Source organism: Pinus tabuliformis, chromosome 7 (genome assembly GCF_031772625.1).
Source record: "Pinus tabuliformis cultivar Carrire ecotype Pingquan chromosome 7, CPIR1, whole genome shotgun sequence".
Lineage (NCBI taxonomy): Eukaryota > Viridiplantae > Streptophyta > Pinopsida > Pinales > Pinaceae > Pinus > Pinus tabuliformis.
The window spans coordinates 501,922,569-501,940,731 of record NC_142293.1 but is presented as its reverse complement, the minus strand read 5'-3'; the positions used below and the strand labels follow the sequence as shown (position 1 = coordinate 501,940,731).

Sequence of the window (18,163 nt, the reverse complement as noted above, 5' to 3'; positions counted from 1 at the left end):
TAAATAAACTTCGAAATAATAAAAATAAACTTAATTTATTAATATATAACTATTATAAATAAAATATTTAAATAAAGCATATATTACAATATTTAATCAAAACCTAAATTAATATAAAATTAAAGATAATTTGCTATCAGTCCACATTGAGAGCATATATAATAATTTAAAAAATATTTTATCGTTATCAAATTTAAGATACATAAATTATTACGGAACTTTATCGAAAAGGTCAAACTGTGGAAGTAAAATCAATTTGGCCGAAAGTGATTACAGTATACACCGCGGGTGGAAGGTGCAATAAAAAGCCCGCAACTCGAATTCAAAGCCTCTGTTCTATGTCTTGTTTAGAAGTTTCTGCTAAAATATTCCATTTGTTCGATTGTTAAAGCGTTCCGGTGTCGATTCCCAGATAAAACACACAGGAAATGGCGACGAGGACGCCTTCGCTTTTTGCTGGCTTACCTCAGGGTCTATTTCAATCCATGGACAATTCGCAGAGTGTTTGTGAGTTCACTGAAAATCCGCCCCCGCACCCACCACCATGTGAGGAAGTGCTTCTTTCACAGGTAATTTTCATTTTCTCTTACTTATGATTATCTTCATGGGAATGTTAATAGAGAAACCCAATCACTGCCAATGCTTATTGTGTATTTGGCAATTACTATATATTATGTAGTTTTTATTTTCACTATGCTGGTTTTTCTTTCTTGTAAAATGTCGAAAACGCTTTTTGGAAATCCTCCTCAGGGCTTGCATTTCGTCAGAAATTTATACTTCTTCCGTAGCTCTATGCAAAATTTCTAAATTTATCATTTCTATGATCTTCAGTTATGTATTGGATTTAGTCTTATTTGGTCTTTGTGTTGTGCATTGCAAACTCAAGACCAAAGACCAAGTACATGTGGATATGGCCCTTAAACAAAATACCAAACCCCGTGGTATTTGGCAAATTTGGAATTATGCATACTTAAGGCCAAAGGCCAACTACATGTGGATATGAGTCGTTCATCAAAAATACCAAACCTGAGGGTATTTGGAAAGTTTCAAATTGTGTAATATGAATTAGAGTATTCAATTATCTTTCTGGAGCAGGTTATGTCTGTACTTATTGACCTGCAGTTCAAATCTTCATGTGACTGCGGCCCACAATATTGGCTTTGCAGCTCTCATCAACCCGCACTTTATTTTTGTGGACTTCGTCATCCCATGATTTGTGTTTGCAGGACCCTTTAGTCTGCAGTCAGACTTTGCAGGCCATCCTAGCTTATTCCTTGCCACTTCTCAACTTCTGCTTTCGTCGATTTTGTGAATGTGCAGCTTTGCCAAATTAAATTTTGTGGTCTCCCTTTTCCACACCTTTGCATTCTCACAATTCATCCTTATTTACTTTTTTGCAGATCCTTAAGACGTTCAAGTGGGGGTCAAAGCAAACATAGGTCCGAATCCCTTCTTTCTTCTTTTTGTTTTTTACCCTGGCCCCTTTCTTCCTTAAAAGAAAACTTGCAAGAAACATTTCCATTCTTCCTTCATTAACCTCTCTAATTCCTTCCTGTCTGCTGCAGTGAGGATTCTTTGCCCCCTTGTACAATCCTATCTGCTTGTGCCCTTTGGTGCCAATAATGCTACATTAGCTAGTGTATCCAAAGCATTGTTCCCCAATCAATCTTCACAAATCATCAAGAAAGAATTGGATGGACAGTATTTTAACGTTTTTTATCTCCTCAATCTTGTATGGAAGGCCCGTTACAACAAAATCTAGAACATTAGTGCAAAGCTTCATTAGGTGTCTTCGACAATGAGTAACATGGGAGAGTACCATTGTCACCTTAGCAACTACGTTCCTCACTTTAATGATGGATACAATCTAACACAAGGGAGGTTTCCCTAGTAGATCTTAGGGATCTAATGGCCTAGTCAAAGTTCAAACCAAGTCAAGTGCTCCCTAAGGCTTCTACTTCTATCACCACCAATTAGGAGGATCAAACAATTAGGGTTTATGGTGGATTTGAATGTAATTTACAAATTTGAGTTCAAAGGGTCCTATGACTATTCTCATGGTTGAGGTCAACCTATATGAGCTCAAGGATGGTCTCCAAATACACACAATCAAGAAATTACACAATGCTGAAGGGAAACTAGCCCATAAAAAAGAAAATTGCAGCAATATACTCGTCTACAATAGCAGTAATAAATAGCCCCAAGACCTATGATAATAAAGTGAAAAATGAATGGCTATAACGTGAGAAAAATAGAGAATGAAATACAACAAATTTCTCTAGTAAAAGAGCAGATAACAACATTATAAAACCTAGACGTTAGCCCTAGAAAATGGCTGAACAATGCATTAAAGTTGACAATTTTGTATTTTATAATATACTTCAAGACACTTTCTAACCCTAGGACTAAGACGTCCAAGCTATTTAATACTGAAAATTGAATAATTTGTTATTATTAAACCCTAAGATACCCTAAAACAATAAAGGAAATGGATTTTAATGAAATAATGATTGTCACAAGGGAGAAGACAAGTGCCTTTCTCTACATAGGGCATGGAGTCAAGGATCAACACACTTGAAAAGGAAATGGAAAGGTTGCAGGTTCAAAGACTAAGGGAAACATTACCTATGTCTCTTAGAGGTTTGACCTAGGTGTCCTACAATTTCAAGGATAAATAAGGAAGGGAGCTTTCACATAAGTCACCTCAAAGAACTTGATGAAAATCTTGTCCAAGGAAGATAATGAGATAAAAATCCTAGTAATTACTTTGACGAATACTTAATAACCACTATTTGTCAACATAAACACGGTAAAGAAGAATGAATTATTCAACTAGTATGCATCCATCAAAGTTCACCAATAATCGTCCAAGAAAAGAGAACCATCCACATAACAAGTCTTCCTTAAGAGGTCGCTCTACTTAGACATCCACAGCGCATAAGAGAAAAGACATAGAAGGCAAGAGAAGAGAAGTTTCCATGATGTGCAATAATCCAAATGAGGTAGTGCTCCCTCTATAATAGGAGGAAACCAAGCCCTAGCTTGTACAATAGCTTAAATGAAGCAAATTCCATAAAATGCAATAAATCCACGATACAAGGCGGATAGGTCAAGGTCGACCCTTAAAAGATGCCTCATCAATGAGTTGAAAATGCCAAAAATGCTAGACATCCATAAATGTCTTCCAGGAGTCACACTTGTGAGTGAGTGAAATAAGGATGACATCATCCTCTAAAGTGGTGTATAATGCTCCATAAGTTATGTCTCTCAACGAAAGGGTGCAACATCTCATCAAAGGTCATGTTTCATTGTCCAAGGACCAAAAGTCGCATCTCATCATCGAAAGGTGCCAAGTGTCTCCTCATCATGTTAGGTTGGCTCCAAAAGTAGTCATACATCATCATTAAGTGAAATGTCCCATCATAAGTGAAATGCCCTTAAGCTAGGGCATGACGTCATCAAGGGAGCAGTTGCCATGACCCTTCCAAAGGAGTGTGCTATCATCATCATGTCCATCATCATCAAAAGAAGGCTCAATGTCCGTTGAGAATGTACACTACCATCATGAGGGTGTCATGCCCTCTTCAAGGGGTACAAGGTCACTAAGAAAGTCCAACATCCTCAAGAATGGTCCAAATCATCATCAAAATAGGAGAATGTCCTCAAGAATCATGGAAGGAGAGTGTATTCATATCATTATAGTAAGAAGGTCTTCATCATTTATGTGGGCTCATATCATCATACATCCGAGGCAAATACTTTCAAAACAACATAATAAGTGTGTCATGTTATATACAAGGGTCATTAGGTTAGATCACACCAAGAATCCTCATCAAACTTCACAATAGCTCAATATTCAATACAATTTACCAAGTTCATATATTGTACAACCATCACCTACCCTTATCACATGCAACAAAACCCAAGGAAGGAAATAGGTCCTAAAAAGCATCAAGGGATATGTGAAGTGTAAGATGAGTATGGTAAAGGGGAAATAGAAAGGGTTCATTGGTTGTCTTGCATAGTCAAGTAAGGTCAATAAATATTCATCCCATGAGCGCCTTTATGGAGGATTTCCCTGATGCTTTGAGTTACCCTTTCCTTTTCATTTTGTCTTTCCACCTTTCTTTTCCCTTCCTCAATATTTGATTGGGGCATCTTGCTTTTCATTTCATAATGCTTGTGTATAAATATACATTTATATTTTGGTTTATTGGGTCCACTGTTTATGTGCAGTTTATTGCATGGGACATTAGGATACTTCATCAGTCCTTTTTTGGTAGATGCAATGCATACAACTAGAGGTGGTGGCCTCACATGAAGGGGCATTACTAAATTTTCCTTGGCTTTTGTGGCTTTATGTGTCTCTTTTATTATTCTTTTTGCATTTTGACATTCATAATTGTCTTAAATTTCTTTTCATCAACATCAACTTCGACTTATTGTTGAAATTTGGGCAGCTATGGGACGAATTTCCCATGGGAACCCATGTACTCCAAAAGGAAAGCACATCTTGTCCCAAGGAAGAAATTGAATTGGATAAAAAAAATTATTATTGATATATTCAAATCGGCATGACACTTTCTCATTATTATTTAATGTGACAAGAAATTTGGGCAAGCAAAGAAAATATATCTAAATGTTATTATGAGCAAGTTTGAATTTAATATTTCCCTCCATAAGTCGTCTTGCCCCTAATAGTTGTGTCCTTTCACACATTGATACAACTATAAATTCGGCACCAATCCTCCGTCATTTTGACATTGAATTTAGATCTCACATATCTGAGGCATGCAATTGAATTACAGTGGCATCACTTGACTTTGGGGCATCGTATTATAGTACAATGGTTCGCATTGTCTTCTCTATGGCTCAATTCTTTGTGGCTCGAATATTACAGTACTCATTGATTTTTATTGTATGGCACGTAGCTCGCATTGTATGGCTTGAATCATTATACTCCATAGATCAAATCATTACAGCTGTGGCATTGAATTGGATAGACCTGTGGCTTCATTTGTGACATCACGTTATACAATGGCTTGATGACGTCGCATTAGCAGTGGCTCTGTGGCAACGCTCTATACAATGGCTTGGATCTGTAGTGGCTTGCTTCTGTGGATCACACTCTATACAGTGGTTTGGATTTGTGGATCACACTCTATACAGTGGTTTGGATTTGTGGATCACACTCTATACAATGGATCGACTCTGTAGGGGGTTGCATTCGTGGATCACATTCTATATAGTGGCTCATATTTGTAGTGGTTCACAATCTCTTCAATGGCTCGCATTCTATGGTCCGCACTTTATCTGAGGCTCACATCTCTCTGAGGTTTGCATTGTATCTCTATGGCTCGCGTTGTTACTTGGAGGTATGACATTGATCTATATAACAGTGAGGTATAACATCGATCTATATATAATAGCGAAGTATGACATTGATCTATATAATAGTGAGCTAAGTCACCTAACACAGGGACACATGACACGAGGATCGAGTGTCCGACACGGGCACGTTGACCCCCTAGAACAGGACATGTTTAGACACATTATATATATATATATATTAAAAATTAGATATTTCTTACACAAATTTTCATTCATGATACAAATTCATTGATTCAAACATAGATATTCATCTAGATGTAAGTTTTACAAAGTAACATTATGCATACAAATACAATTGTGACATATTCATCAATGATCCAATAGGAGAAAGACAAGATACTGCAGTTTTCTCATTAAGTCATCAAAATCAAAATGTGTTACATAGGTAGTAGCAATGCCAATGGCAAATAAAAATAGAAAATACAAAACAACTACAAGCCTCAAGGCAGTAGGTAGCTCATGAGTCATCAATCATCATCATCAAAATCAACATCACTGTCATCATCATGGTCACCACTGCTCTCCTCTGTTGCATCCTCCTCCTCTGTATCCAATGTCATCTCTGCATCTGCTGGTGTGGAGGATGACCCCTCTACAGTACCACCATCATCAAAAGTGACAGGCTCTAGCACTAGATCATTAAGATCCAAGTTGGCCAATGCCAACTCAACACTGCTGTCCAGACACCCATATCATTAGGAAAGACATCCCACATCTGTGTCATCCCTCTGCCTGTAAATAAGACGAAGGTTGGTGTGCACATACACCATTGTCTTTGCCCTGGACTGCTCAAGCCTACTCTTCTTGACACTATACAAATTCCCATATGTGCTCCAATTCCTCTCGCAACAAGAGGATGAAGTCACTTAAGAGATGAGCCTCATGGCTAACTGCTGTAGAGGAGGGCTTGTTGCCCCATGAGTTGCCCACCAAGAATAGGGCTTCTTAGCCCCCCTGTCTCTAATCACATCATATCCTGCAAATCGACCAGTGCCAGTGGAAAACTTTGCAAAGGCATCCTCCACCTCATCAAGGGATGCTCTATCCTGAAAAATCCGCCTCAATGCATCCTTCCTCCCCTGTGAAATTTCACCATCCATGTGAGGAGGGAATCTGCAGGAAGGTCCACCATTCAGCCACTCATGGTTGTAGTATTTTGGGTTCAATGAGTGAGCCAAACAATGCAAAGGTGTGCAATTCTTGTCCCATCTGCTGACAAGAATATCCTGTATGGTGGTGAAGAAGGCCTCTGATGATGTCTCATACTCGGGGCACTCACTCTGTAAAATAATGCTCCTCACAGACTCAATCATGGAATCCCATCCCTCATAAACCTCTCCTAGGATGGGTTGGTTTGTATCTGCAAATCGTAGCAAAGAAATGATAGGGTCCATGATCTTAATAAGTAGATCTACCCTCTCCCACCAAGCATCATCTAACACTGTGTCCTTCACTCTTTTTGAGGCTGCTTGATCTGTCTTTCTCCAAAAAGACCAAAACTCTGAAATAACCATGGCCCCAAGAGCGGTCTTGACCTCCCTCAACCTCTTCAACATGATGAATGAAGAGGCAAACCGTGTATCTGCAATCTTCAACAATGATAGATTGGTGTACTCCTTGTAGATTGTGAGGGCATTTGTATGATTTTGTACAAAGTTGTGGATATGCCGTGCATCCTCAATAATACTTCCAATCCAAAGCACATTAGAAGCAATAGATTTAAGTGATAAATTCAAGGAATGGACAATGCAAGGTGTCCAAAATACTTGTGGATATTTAGCTTCTACAATCATGCCAACAACCTTGTAAACAAGTGCATTATTTGTAATGATTTGCACACAAGAATCAACACCTACATCTTCAATAACTTTAATGAACAACTCACCCATATATTGTGCATCCTTGTATTGTCCAAGTGCATCCACTGATTTCAAGAAAACTGGACCATTCAAGGAAGAGACCATGAAGTTGATGAGTCGGTGGCGCGCTGGATCTGTCCATCCATCAGAAACAATACTACCCTGAGATGTTGGCCATGTTGATTTAATAGGCTTAAGCATTTTGTCCACCTCTTTCTTTTCCTTACTCAACAATGTAGTTCTAAGCTTCTCTGACCCAAGAGGCACTTACCCTGATGGAGCCCCTTGAGTTAGAGCTCAACACATCTCAATAAATAAAGGTGAGTGTGCAACATTAAAGGATATGAAGTTCTGATAGAAAAAGAATGCAATGGTGAGATCAAGCTCTTCCCGTTTCTCTTTCTGAAAAATCTTGTCCATTGGACCAAGTGCCACTGCCTTTCTTTTTGCTACTTGTCCCCCACCAAAACTCTCAAATGGAAATTTGTTGCTGCTTTTCCTCAAGAATGGAAGGGGATCATCATTCTTGGTTTTTTAGATGTTGCTGCCACCTTTGCCATACCAACATTGGCCTCTTTTTCCATTTCTTTCCTCTTAGCTAAAGACACCTGTGTACATGCTGCAATTCCACAACCTGGTAAAGCCAACAAATGAGATTTCACACGGTAATATGTGCTCATGAAATGATTGTTGCAATAGTTGCATTTCCAAGCAACATTGCCTCCTCCCTTCAACTTGCTGCCTGGCCCTTGCTCTCTTGTGACATACTTCCACAAGGGATATTTGTTATCTTGAGCCTGCTGTCTTCCCTCAACATTTGAAGCTGCTGTTGCAGCCCCACTTCCAATAGAGGGAACACTTGCAGACCTTGATGAAATTGGAAGAGGAGGGGCATATCCAATGGGGCCATTCTTCCCCTTCCTTTGTCCCTTCCTTGCTGCCCTTGATTGAGCCATGAATGCTGAAAAAAATAAAGAAAAAATGCACAAACTTGTAAAAAAAATGCACATACAAATTGCTGTAATAAAAATGCAAAAATAATAGAAACAAAATGCACTTACCTGTTGCTTGAATCACCTCCAAAATGCTCCCAAACCCTTTTCTATTTGCTCCCACACACTCACAGCAAGATAGACACTCAACAATGAGGGTGAAATAGCCCAAAAACACCCATTATGGGCCACACGACACGTCGTTCAAGGGGATATGTGTCCCAGGATCGGGACACGACGGACTCGATTGGGACACGATCGGAGGGCACATGTCCCACCGAATCGTGTCCAATTCACCCAATTCGGGACATGCAGGGGGTAAGGGTCGAATCCGGTTTCTTAGATAGTGAAGTATGACATCTATCTATATAATAGTGAGGTATGACATTGTTGCACCGAGAGGCGCTCTATAGACCAGTATGGGGTAGATATCAAACGTCAATGTTTAACATTTAACATTTAACAAATTTAATCTAATGTCAATGTCTGCCTAGTATAGAGGTATATGTGTAGGCGTAAATGTTTAACATTTAACATTTAAATGTCGGCTCAATTAAAGATATGTGTAGGCATAAATGTTTAACATTTAACATAAACATTTAGCATTTATAAGTTGGCTCAATTAAAAAAAATGAAACATTAAAAGTAATAATAAACAAAAAGTTAAAAGTAATAGAAAACCCAATGTGTGTAAACATTTAAATATTGGCTCAATTAATAATAAAAAGTTAAAGTTAAAGTCAATTTGTTATATTTTGATTTTGTTATTAACTTGTGAATAGGCTTTGTTACAATACCATGGGCGAATACCATGGCTTATCGAAACCACTTGCCCAAAAACCATAACTTATTTCACAATCAAAGTATTTTATAACAATGTGACATGATTCTTAACCATGGATATTCACCCCCACTTTACTCTGGATATTATTAACATCTAAATAGGCTTTGTTACAATACCATGGGCCTATACCATGGCTTATTAATACTAAATGCCCAAAAAACATAACATTTTTTAGGGTGGTTCACAGACACTAAGTGGCCGCTACATCCACGGGAAAATCCAGGTAGATCAATCTGAAGGGATCTACCCATTGAACAAACTAGCAGGGCCTAACCCCAAGGGCGTCAACGAGATTTGACCCCGTGACCTCTTGATAGGCGAGGTACTTAGCAATAGGAACTCGACCAACTGAGCTATCCCTTGGGGCTCTCAAAAAACATAACTTATTTCACAATCAAAATATTTTATTTTAATTTAATTTTATAACATTTTTTAATTAAATCTAAAAGGAAAAATGTTATAATTACTTTTGAGATATATCTAAACCCTCTATCCTCATGACTACTAAAAAGATTCCCATAGAAATTAAATCAAGGTTTTAATAAAATTAAAAATGAGAATACTTTTATATATAAAGATGTGAAATTTATATAATATAAATAATATTATTAAGAACTAGCATAGATCCATCTTAACTAAGGATCCAAGTGATGAGAACAAACAAATTGACTAACAATAATAGAGGAAATATAGTGCATGATTGTTTTAAGTTTTTCATTATTGTATTTTCTTTGACATGATTGATCCAAAATATAGGTTTAATATTTTACAACCAATTGAGTTTTTTTAATTTAGATACTTTCTTAAACACAATATCATGGAATCAAATTTAAGAGAGAGGGGGGGGGGGAGGGAGGAAGAGAGAAAGGGAGGGAGATAGTGACAAAGTTGGAGGGTGAATAGAGAGAGAGAGAAAGAGAGAGGGAGTGATGGGGGGAGAGAGGAAGGAAGACAGAGAGGAGGGGAGAGAGAGAAGGAGAGAGAGAGAGATGGAGTTGGAGGGGGAGAGAGAGGGAGGAAAGAACAAAGACATAGATAGATAGAGGTGGAGAGAGAGAGGGAGTGACAAGGGAGAGATGGGGAGAGAGTGAGGGAGAGAGGAGAGGAGGGGAGAGAGAGAGAGGGAGACACAGAGATGGAGGGGAGAGGGAGGAAGATAGTGATAGAGTTAGAGGGAAGAGAGAGAGAAAGTGATGGGGGGAGAGAGAGGGAGAGAGAGGAAGGAAGAGAGAGAGGAGGGGAGATGGAGAGAGGGAGAGAGAGGGAGGAAAGAACAAAGACATAGAGAGATAGAGGTGGAGAGAGAGAGGGAGTGACAAGGGAGAGATGGGGAGAGAGTGAGGGAGAGAGGAGAGGAGGGAAGAGAGAGAAGAGGAGAAGAGAGAGATAGGGAGAAAAGGGGAAGATAGAGAGAGGGAGACACAAATATGGAGGCGAGAGAGGGAGGGAGATAGTGATAGAGTTAGAGGGAAGAGAGAGAAGAGGAGAAGAGAGAGATAGGGAGAGAAGGGGAAGACAGAGAGAGGGAGACACAAAAGTGGAGGGGAGAGAGGGAGGCAGATAGTGATAGAGTTAGAGGGAGAGAGAGAGAGAGAGAGAGAGAGAGTGATGGGGGCGGAGAGACAAAGGGAGGTGGGAGAGAATGACAAACAAAAGAAGGAAGAGAGATAGGACTCAAGAGAGAGAAGGAGAGAGAGATGGAGTTGGAAGGGGAGAGAGAGGGAGGGAAGAAGAAAGACATTGAGGGAGAAAAGTGGAGAGAGAGAGGGAGTGATAAGGGAGAGATGGAGAGAGAGTGAGGGAGAGAGGAGAGCGAGAGGGAAGTTGCAGTAGAAGATGCTAGATCGAAGTTGCAGTAGAAGTTGATATATCGAAGCTGCTAAGTCGAAGTTGCAGTGCTAGCTAAAGGATGAAGTTGCAGTTGTAGCTGGAGATCGAAGTTGCAATACTAGCTGAAGGACGAAGTTGCAGTACTAGTTAGAGATTGAAGTTGCTGTAGTAGCTGGAGCACTGAAAGTCTGTTGCTAGAAGCTTTTCTGACTTTGAAGGAAAGCACATAAAGAAGGAAAGTTGACTTGGTCTTGGAGGAGTCTCAGTGTTGGGTCTAAAAGGTCTTGGAATCCGTCATTTGAAGATTCTATAAGAAGAGAAGAATTTCTTGTGGTTTTCCTCTCTAGGAGAGGTTTTGGCCTTGGCTAGCAGCTTACATCTTGTGTCCATTTGTTCTATTGATGTTCATGTTTTTGGTAGTTGTTTGATGATAAGAACACTATAATAATCAAAAGAAGAAGAAATTAATTATAAATACTACAAGTTGAAGTAAAGAACATCACAAGCAATTATCAAAGTAGAGAGAAATCACCTTATTGTAGCTGCCCTAGATTTCTCTACATGGTACCAGAGCTAAGGTGACAAGGAAAGGCAACCTGAAGATCACTCAATTTGAAAAAGGATACATAAGGGCCAAATATAAGAGGAAGAGCATCAAGAAGATCTAGTCATCACATTGCAAAAACCCTATCATCTTAAAGGAATAACTTTTGGAAGAAGAAAAGAAGACCTCAAGGACCCTACACATTTGAAGTATTTTGGGAAGCCTCCACACGCTACATCATCATCCAAAGGAAGCAAGAAGAGCACTTCATCATCATCAAAGGATTCAAAGTGATCTCCCTCATATTGAAGAGAAGAAGCATTGTCATTTTGAAGAAGGAAGATCATCCCTCTTTATAAAGCTCATAAGAAGATATCATCGTGAATGAAGCATCTAGTGGAAGACATCATCATCAAGAAGGCATCTTCATTTATCAAGTAAGTACTTTATATTCATGTCTCAACCTACAAATCAAATGACTACTTTCTGCAAGAAGAACAATAAACTTGTTGGGACATCAAACTACCTTGCATGGAAGAAGAGAATAGACTTAATTCTCACAGAAAATGAAGTTCTTGACTATGTCAAGGGCTCCATCACAAAGCCTCCTCAAGAACGATCTCAAGCATCATCAAAATATATGAAATGAGAAATAAGGGCTCAAGGAATCCTCATTGAATCTATCAAGGATTTTCTCATTCCCTTTGTAGCAAAATTGAAGACATAGAAAGAGATCCATGACATGACAAGTTGGTATAGTTGTACTCTGTAAGTACAACCGGGGAAATAATATCTTTAAGCACTGAATTACACAAGATGAAAGTATCAAAAGAAGAAGGGGTAGCTTCATATCTTATGAAAGTATCTCAATTAAGAGATCAACTACAAGAGCTAGGAGAAACAATGTCAGATGTAGAGATGACCACTTGTATACTCAATGCACTACCAGATGAATGGGGCAACTTTGTATCAAGCATCTATGGAAAGAAGGAAGCTACTCCATTCAGTGATCTATGGGCATTATGTAAGATTGAAGAAACCATATTAAAAGCAAAGAATGACATTGGATCAAATGAGCAAACACAATCATTTGCAGCTATGACAAGGAAGAAAGAGAAGTTTGGAAAATTCGAGCCTCGAAAGAAATTTCATAAGAAAATTGACATGTATAAGATTCAGTGTTATGAATGTAATGAATATGGGCACTTTAAAAGGAATTGTCCTAAACTCAAGAGGGGCGACAAGAAAAGGAAAGAAAGAAGTGAAGTCCATGTGATCGAAGAAGTAGAAGAATCGAAAGAGAAAATCTAAGAAGGAAGAGGTGAAAGACCTCTACTATTAAAGGTCTCTCATGCATCAAGTTCATTTTCAAAGACAACAGTCATGATAGGAAGCATTATAGTTATGATAAGATGCATTATAGCAGTAACTGAGATGACATCATACTAGAAGCATGAAGGGATAACAAAAACAACAATTTACATGGTTGAAGCAAGTCATCTAGCAAGAGATCATCACACCTCATCTTCACTAGAAAGAAGCATTTGCAGAATAAGGATCATCAAAGATACTCCATTAGAATCTTTGTTGGAAAGGTTCACCACTACTTAGAAGAAGCAAGTACTACACAGATAGTCTACATTCCACCTAGTGTGGGATCCACAGTTTAGAAGGATGAAGGATGATAACAAAAATGTGCAGCATAACAATTTAGTTGAAGCATTTTCATCTTCAAGCAACGAAAAGGAAGCTACTGGAGGAAGCCTAGATGACCACATGAAAAAAGAGGTATGCATATATTTGGTAACTTTTAATAGATAGATAAAAGTCATGTCATCACTTAATTGCAGATAGAATGGTTAGAATGCTCTATCTCATGAGCATGATTGAAGAAAAATGAACTCTTCCTTTTGAGTGATACATGAAGGCATAAATACAATATGCCTTGAACAGGGCTACCAGCAGAAGGTTGTAGAAATTCACCTACAACTAGTACACATAATTTCGATGGATGATTCTAAAAGGAAAATGACTTGGAAGAGGTAGCAGTATGAAGGACAACTAGGTGATGACAAAGAAGGTCACTTTCCGATGATAAGGAGGATGACATGACTAGCAATGATTAAGTTCACCATTATGTTTAAGAAAAGTGATGAGAAAGATGGTCAAAGTCGTACGAAGAAGTTACTGAAGAAGATGGCTCCTTGATGTAGATGTTGAAGTTTATTCATGACATGATTGTTAGTTTTTGTAGCATCGGATGTGTTCTAGTCTCAAAACTTTGTGGAGAGGCTAGAATACATGAGATCTCCATAACCCAAAAACCGTTTCTGGAAATTCCACCTAGAGATGGCTTAATTAGATTATTAACCTATTTTTTAATGTTTCCTAAGTCTAAACTTAGGAAAACTGGTTAATTAATCAGAATTAAATTAAGTCAAGATGAGAATTCTATAGAAACTCAAACAAATCGACAGGGAATTAATCTGGGCCCTTGATTAAGTTCTAATCTTGGTCATTGGTGCTCCAACAGAGGATTATAAGAAGAAGTCAATGGGCACTTGGAGAATACACTTCAAGAGTTTGATTTCCTTAGCCGTTCGATTTCCAGAGAGCCAGTGATCGAAGCAGAGACAGTGAGGGGCAGGGACTGTGATTCGAAGGAAGTTTTCCAGATCAGGAGAGGCAACAACAAGTGACAAAAGTGATCCACGCAAAAGTAGTGCAAGGACTGCATAGTAGCCAAAGCAAAGCATTTCGATTTAGCTAGGGAGGAATTCGATTAAGCTTCCAGAGGTCGGGAAAGTATTCTAGAGGGTTGAAGAGTCACTTCCAGAAGTATAGGCAGGCAAGACGGCTTGCCCAAAGGCCGAAACTTACCCACACGTGTGAGAGGTTGCTCTGGGATTGCGTAGAGGGCCTACGTAGGGATTTGGACAACCAATTTTTCTGGAGGAGCCAGTGTCGGGATTGCTTGTGGGGTGAGAGAATTTTCTCTAATTATTTTCTTTTATATACTTTCTATTTGAATTGCTAGTTGAGCATCCATAGATTGTACTCAGAACTTCACTGTTGCATAGTAATAAAACCCTCAGCTGCTGCATTGATTTTCCAAGTTCGGTTTTTTCGGGGACAATTGTCCAAAAATAACTGTGTAAATTTTATGTCTGTGTGTGCTAGATTTTCTCAGTTTCCAATGCTATTTTCTTCCGCAGTTTTATTTGTGAAAATCACAGTGTGAATTATTTGATATTTGCCATAGCAAACAACAAATAAATTAACAATTAGAAAAATAATTTCTAGTTGCTGTGATAGATGAAGTTTTCACATGGTATCCGAACGTGAGTGATTAGCCAGAAAGCTCAGAAGCGGAAAAAGGAATTTCACTGTTCAGAGGGAGCAACAAACCAAAATTCTCAGAGGCTACGTAGTATCCAGACAGACAATTCAATTACTGGGCAAGAGGATAGATTTTCAGTGGCAAGTTGGCATAAAAGTCGATTTGATTAGGATAGTAATTTCGGTAGTCAGAGGGAGCAACAATGTTAAAATTGGCAACTAGGGCCAAACTCCATGTGGGTCACCTTATTTATGGCAACTGATATTTTTCTTGGATTCCTCTCATCGAGAGATGTAGGATTGATCTAACGATCATTCGATTCCGACATGTATTCATGGAGATATGAATTTATTTGTATTCTTGACAATTTGTCAAGGTCGGCCAGCAAGCAAAACAATGTTTTACACCCCCAACTTATCCTCAACATGGCATATAAAAGGAGGAGACCTTGTGGCATAAAATCACTCATCTCATCACTCATTCTTCTCTCTCTCCTATGCATTAGAGGAGCAGGTCTCTCTCACACGTGTGGCTGGAAGAAGGAGGACGCAAACTAGGGCAGCGTTGACTTGGGTTGACCGAGGTGCAGGAAGGCTGATTCTTGGCACTGTTGACTAACGTGGAGGATACTTTGACTATGGTTTGGGTTGGGCAACCTCTCCTAGGCTAGTCACATTTCTGATCAGCATTTCAGACCCCTGTTTGACCACCCTTTGACCAGCGTTGACTGTCAAGGGTTGATCACAAACTTGTCCCTGCGTTGACTGCAGTTTGACCATCATTTTAGACTGTTTTTGGCTGTACATTTTTGCTGTTGGAGGCCGAGTTGATTGAGGTTGACGTGAGGTAAATTTTGACTTGTTTGACCAACTTTGACTTTGTTGGTTAGGGTTTTGTTGCTGCTGTCATAAGATTACAAATTTGTGTAATTCTACTCTCTCTCTCTCTGCTGAATTATTGAAGAATATAATAAGAATTGATCAAGGGTTTCCCCGCATTGGGGTTTGTCCCTGGCTGTTGCCACATCTTGTGTCCTCTTGTCTTGGCTTGTCTTCTACTGTTTACATTTATGTTCTATCTGCATTTTACTATCATGCTGATGTGATTGCTATTCTGGAAATTGATATTGGGCTAATAAGAAAATTTGAAGTAAATTGCTCTCAAGCATAGAACATGCCATAATTTAACATGGTATTAGAGGTGAGGTGAAGACAAAGCCCAAGTAAGAGTGAAAGAGCAATCACTGAAGACAAAAGGAAAGGACAAAAGGCTAAATGGGTTACTCATCCCACTTCCCGGCCAAAGACAAGGTCTGTGAGAAGTCTGACTATCACGGATGGAAGATGTCTCTTGATCTGACATTGGAAGAGCAAGAAGTGTTGGACTATGTGAGGGGTAAAATTCCGGAGCCTCCATCAAATGCACCGGCTGCTACAAAGAACAAGTACACTAAGGGTGAAGTCAAAGTGAAGAAGATTATCTGAGATTCAATTGACAAGCGTCTGATGGCCTACATTTCCGAGATGAACACCACCAAGGAGATCTACGACAGATTGGTAAGCTTGTTTGAAATTAGTGTTGCAAATCAAGTTTTGTTCCTCAAAAATAAGTTGAAGGATATTAAGAAGGGCAAGGACGAGGATATTCAATCCTACTTCTTAAGGATCACTGAGATCAAGAATGATCTTCTATCAATTGGAGAAGTTATTCCTGACAGGGAACTAACTATCACTACCCTTGGAGGGCTCTCATGTGAATGGCATATATTTAGAACCACTCTTCTCAACAATGATTGAATTCCGGGATTTGAAGAATTGATGTGGAGATGCATTCAAGAAGAGACAAGGATGGTGGAGCAAGAAATGCCTTCAAGCAAAGGCAACCTCATTGCTTTCTCCTCTCATGCCAAAAGGAGAAATAATTCTGGGTCTGAAGGTCATTTCAAAGGAAAGCCCGGATCGAAGGGTGGAAGCAAGGGAAGATGCTTTGTTTGCAATAAAATTGGCCACTATGCGAGGGAGTGTCCAAATAGAAATGAAACATCACATGATGATGATCAAAATCACTCCAAGGGAAACTTCAACAACAATCAAAGGAATGGCAAGTTCAATGGCAAAGGAAAGAGGAATGCGGGAAATCAAGGAAATGGTCAACCCTCCAAGAAAGCAAGGAACTCCAGGCATGAATCAAATGTTATTAACAATAAGCAATATGAGTATTATCTGATATCGTCCCTCTCCACTATCTCTCCTCCAGACTCGTTTAGAAATTGGCTTATTGATAGTGGTGCCCTAAGGCACTTCACTGGTTACAAGGAAGCTCTCTCTAATCTGATAGAGAAGGAGACAAACTTGGAGATTATTCTTGGAGACAATTCCACCTATCCTGTAAAGGGTGTAGGGAATGCTACTCTTCAATTAAATCAGGGTAACTTGATCCATTTGCAAGAAGTCTTATATGTACCTGATCTCAAGAAGAATCTGGTGTCCATTTCGGCAATGAAAGACAAAGGCTACAAGGTGGCATTCATCGATGACAAGGTACGTGTTTGGAAAAAGAATTTTAAATATGCTTTTACTCTTGGGTTCTGGGTTGACTCTTTATATCAAGTTGGAGGAAGTCCATTGGGAGTCATGTCTTGCGACACATCTCTTCAATCTGAACTATGGCATCGGAGGTTTGCCCACCTTCATTATAAGGCTCTACCTGATGTGAGACAGATGGTGATAGGGATGCCTGAGTTCAAAGTAGAGCATGAAGGTGTATTCTCGGGATCTGCCGAAGGAAAGCTCAAAAGGGGACCATTCCCCTCAAGCCATAGCAAGTCTACAAATATATTGCAGTTGGTCCACTCCGACATATCTGGTATGATGTCCGTAAACTCTTTAGGAGGATATCTATATTATCTCGCTTTTACAGATGATTATTCTTGCAAGACTTGGATATACTTATTGAAAAAGAAGGATGAAGTGTTCACTTGGTTCTGTCACTTCAAACCCTTGATCGAAAATCCAACCGAGAAGAGAATCAATATATTAAGGACTGATAATGGGACCGAGTATGAATCCAATGAGTTTCATGACTTTTGCAAAGAAGCTGGCATTAAGAGGGAGACCACAACACCATACACTCTTGAGCAGAATGGTGTGTTTGAAAGAAAGAATCGTACAATTATGGAAGCTGTCCGTGCCAATTATGGAAGTTTCTATGGGCCGAAGCTGCGAATACCGCCGTATATGTTCAAAACCGATGCCCTCATCAAGCATTGGACTCCAAGACACCCGAAGAAATGTTCATTGGTAAGAAACCCGATGTCTCTCATTTTAAAACTTTTGGAAGTCCCGTATATTTTCATGTGCCGAA

The 18,163-nt window shown here is 39.2% G+C and overlaps 1 protein-coding gene across 3 annotated transcripts in view; it reads left to right on the top strand.

Annotated features, from left to right (window-relative positions):
* Nucleotides 1–250: 250 nt before the first annotated feature.
* Nucleotides 251–18,163, top strand: part of LOC149248247 (uncharacterized) — a 199,051-nt gene continuing 181,138 nt past the window's right edge. The window contains exon 1 of one of the 3 annotated variants that reach the window (XM_089458386.1): nucleotides 251–569. In XM_089458386.1, coding sequence (XP_089314512.1) covers nucleotides 429–569 — 141 coding nt within the window. In that variant the 5' untranslated portion in view covers nucleotides 251–428. The remainder of the gene's footprint in view (nucleotides 570–18,163) is intronic. The other 2 variants (XM_089458385.1, XM_089458387.1) reach the window with 2 other exon arrangements.